This window comes from Ursus americanus, chromosome 16, assembly GCF_024610735.1.
Source record: "Ursus americanus isolate L20-20 chromosome 16, mUrsAme1.1.p, whole genome shotgun sequence".
In the NCBI taxonomy this organism is placed as follows: domain Eukaryota; kingdom Metazoa; phylum Chordata; class Mammalia; order Carnivora; family Ursidae; genus Ursus; species Ursus americanus.
This window is the reverse complement of record NC_142142.1, coordinates 4,270,203-4,271,946: the sequence shown is the minus strand read 5'-3', so window position 1 is coordinate 4,271,946 and position 1,744 is coordinate 4,270,203. Positions and strand designations below refer to the sequence as shown.

The 1,744-nt window shown below is 43.9% G+C and overlaps 1 protein-coding gene across 1 annotated transcript; it reads left to right on the top strand.

The window, feature by feature from the left end:
• Window positions 1-593: 593 nt before the first annotated feature.
• On the top strand, window positions 594-1,544 carry LOC123787620 (olfactory receptor 56A3-like). Its single transcript, XM_045790427.2, has one exon. It carries the CDS (start codon window positions 594-596, stop codon window positions 1,542-1,544), a length of 951 nt encoding a protein of 316 aa, XP_045646383.2.
• The last annotated feature ends 200 nt before the right edge of the window (window positions 1,545-1,744 follow it).

Below are 1,744 nucleotides of genomic sequence, written 5' to 3'. Positions count from 1 at the left end.
AAAGTGACATTTTAGACAAATGAAAATGAACTAACGTTAAAGCCAGGGTACAATATTTTTAACCTGTGATTAAAGGCAACTATAGCTGAAAACTCAGAACAGGGGAGCATGGAGAACTAGGAACATGTACCTGAGTTCTTACTTTGTGCCACACTCTGCTACTCATTTCTGCATGTTGTTATAGTTAAATTATCATGTGTTAGTCAAGGTGGTCATTAAAGAACAAAATACAAATGGGAAGAACCTTGTAAGTACAAATACAGAGACTCACCGGTCACAAAATTTTCCCATTCTCTTTAGTTGCTACAAAGATATAACAATTCTCTTAAAAATAGAACTTGAACAAATAAAAAACGTATCAATGAACCACATCATCTCACTCCTCTATACTGCTTAGTGATAGGACTTTCTGAGCCGGATGGCACAAGGGATAAACACATGAATTCACATGGCTCTAGAGGACCTGTTAGGACTAATGGGTTTCACCCAAGGGAAGCAAATTCTTCTAAATTCATGTGTCTTCAGTCACGAGCTAATTTTTACCTTAATTTTACAGACCACTAAAAGAAAACCGTAGAAATATAGGACAAAAGATGACAACAAACCAAAATGGCAACATCTCCACTGATGTTTCAGACTTCCTCCTGAATTGTTTTGCCAGGTCCCCCAGCTGGCAACTTTCTATCTCCCTGCCCCTCAGCCTCCTCTTCCTCCTGGCCATGGGGGCCAATGGTATTCTTCTGATCACCATCTGGACAGAGGCCTCTCTGCATGAGCCCATGTACTACCTGCTCAGCATTCTCTCCCTGTTGGACATCGTGCTCTGCCTCACTGTTATCCCCAAGGTCCTGGCCATCTTTTGGTTTGACCTCAAGTCCATCGGCTTCTATGCCTGCTTCCTTCAGATGTACATCATGAACTGCTTCCTTGCCATGGAGTCCTGCACATTCATGGTCATGGCCTTTGACCGCTATGTGGCCATTTGCCACCCGCTGAGGTACCCATCCATCATCACGGACCAATTTGTGGCCAAGGCCGCCATTTTTATTTTGGCCAGGAATGTTATTTCTACAGTGCCTATCCCCATTCTATCCTCACGACTCCATTATTGTGGAAGAAATGTTATTGAGAACTGCATCTGTGCCAATATGTCTGTCTCCAGCCTTTCCTGTGAGGATGTCACCATCAATCGCCTCTACCAGTTTGCTGGAGGCTGGACACTGCTAGGATCCGATCTGATCCTCATCTTCCTCTCCTACAGCCTCATCCTTCAAGCTGTGCTGAGACTCAAGGCAGAGGGTGCCATGGCCAAGGCCCTGAGCACATGTGGTTCTCACTTCATCCTAATCCTCTTCTTCAGCACCATCCTTCTGGTTTTTGTGCTCACTCATGTGGTGAAGAAGAAGGTCTCCCCTGATGTGCCAGTCTTGCTCAATGTCCTCCACCATGTCATCCCTGCAGCCCTCAACCCCATTGTCTATGGAGTGCGAACTCAGGAGATCAAGCAAGGAATCGGGAGATTGCTGGACAGAGCGTGGTACTGAGGACAAGTGGGTATCTGCAGTGCTAATATAGGATGATTTTTGTGTCAAAAATGGGTGAATGGTCTGAAATTCATTTCTATGAGATACAATCTCAAACTAAGTAAATTGGATATTGTTCTTCTTTAATAAAATGTGTCATTTTAGGTGTCTCTTTCTCTCACTTCTCCTTTAACAATATCCTTAACCTCTTTTGCTTTCCC

Excerpts from the sequence above, each read along its gene's own strand:
- LOC123787620 (XM_045790427.2), top strand. The coding sequence starts at position 594 with ATGACAACAAACCAAAATGGCAACATCTCCACTGATGTTTCAGACTTC.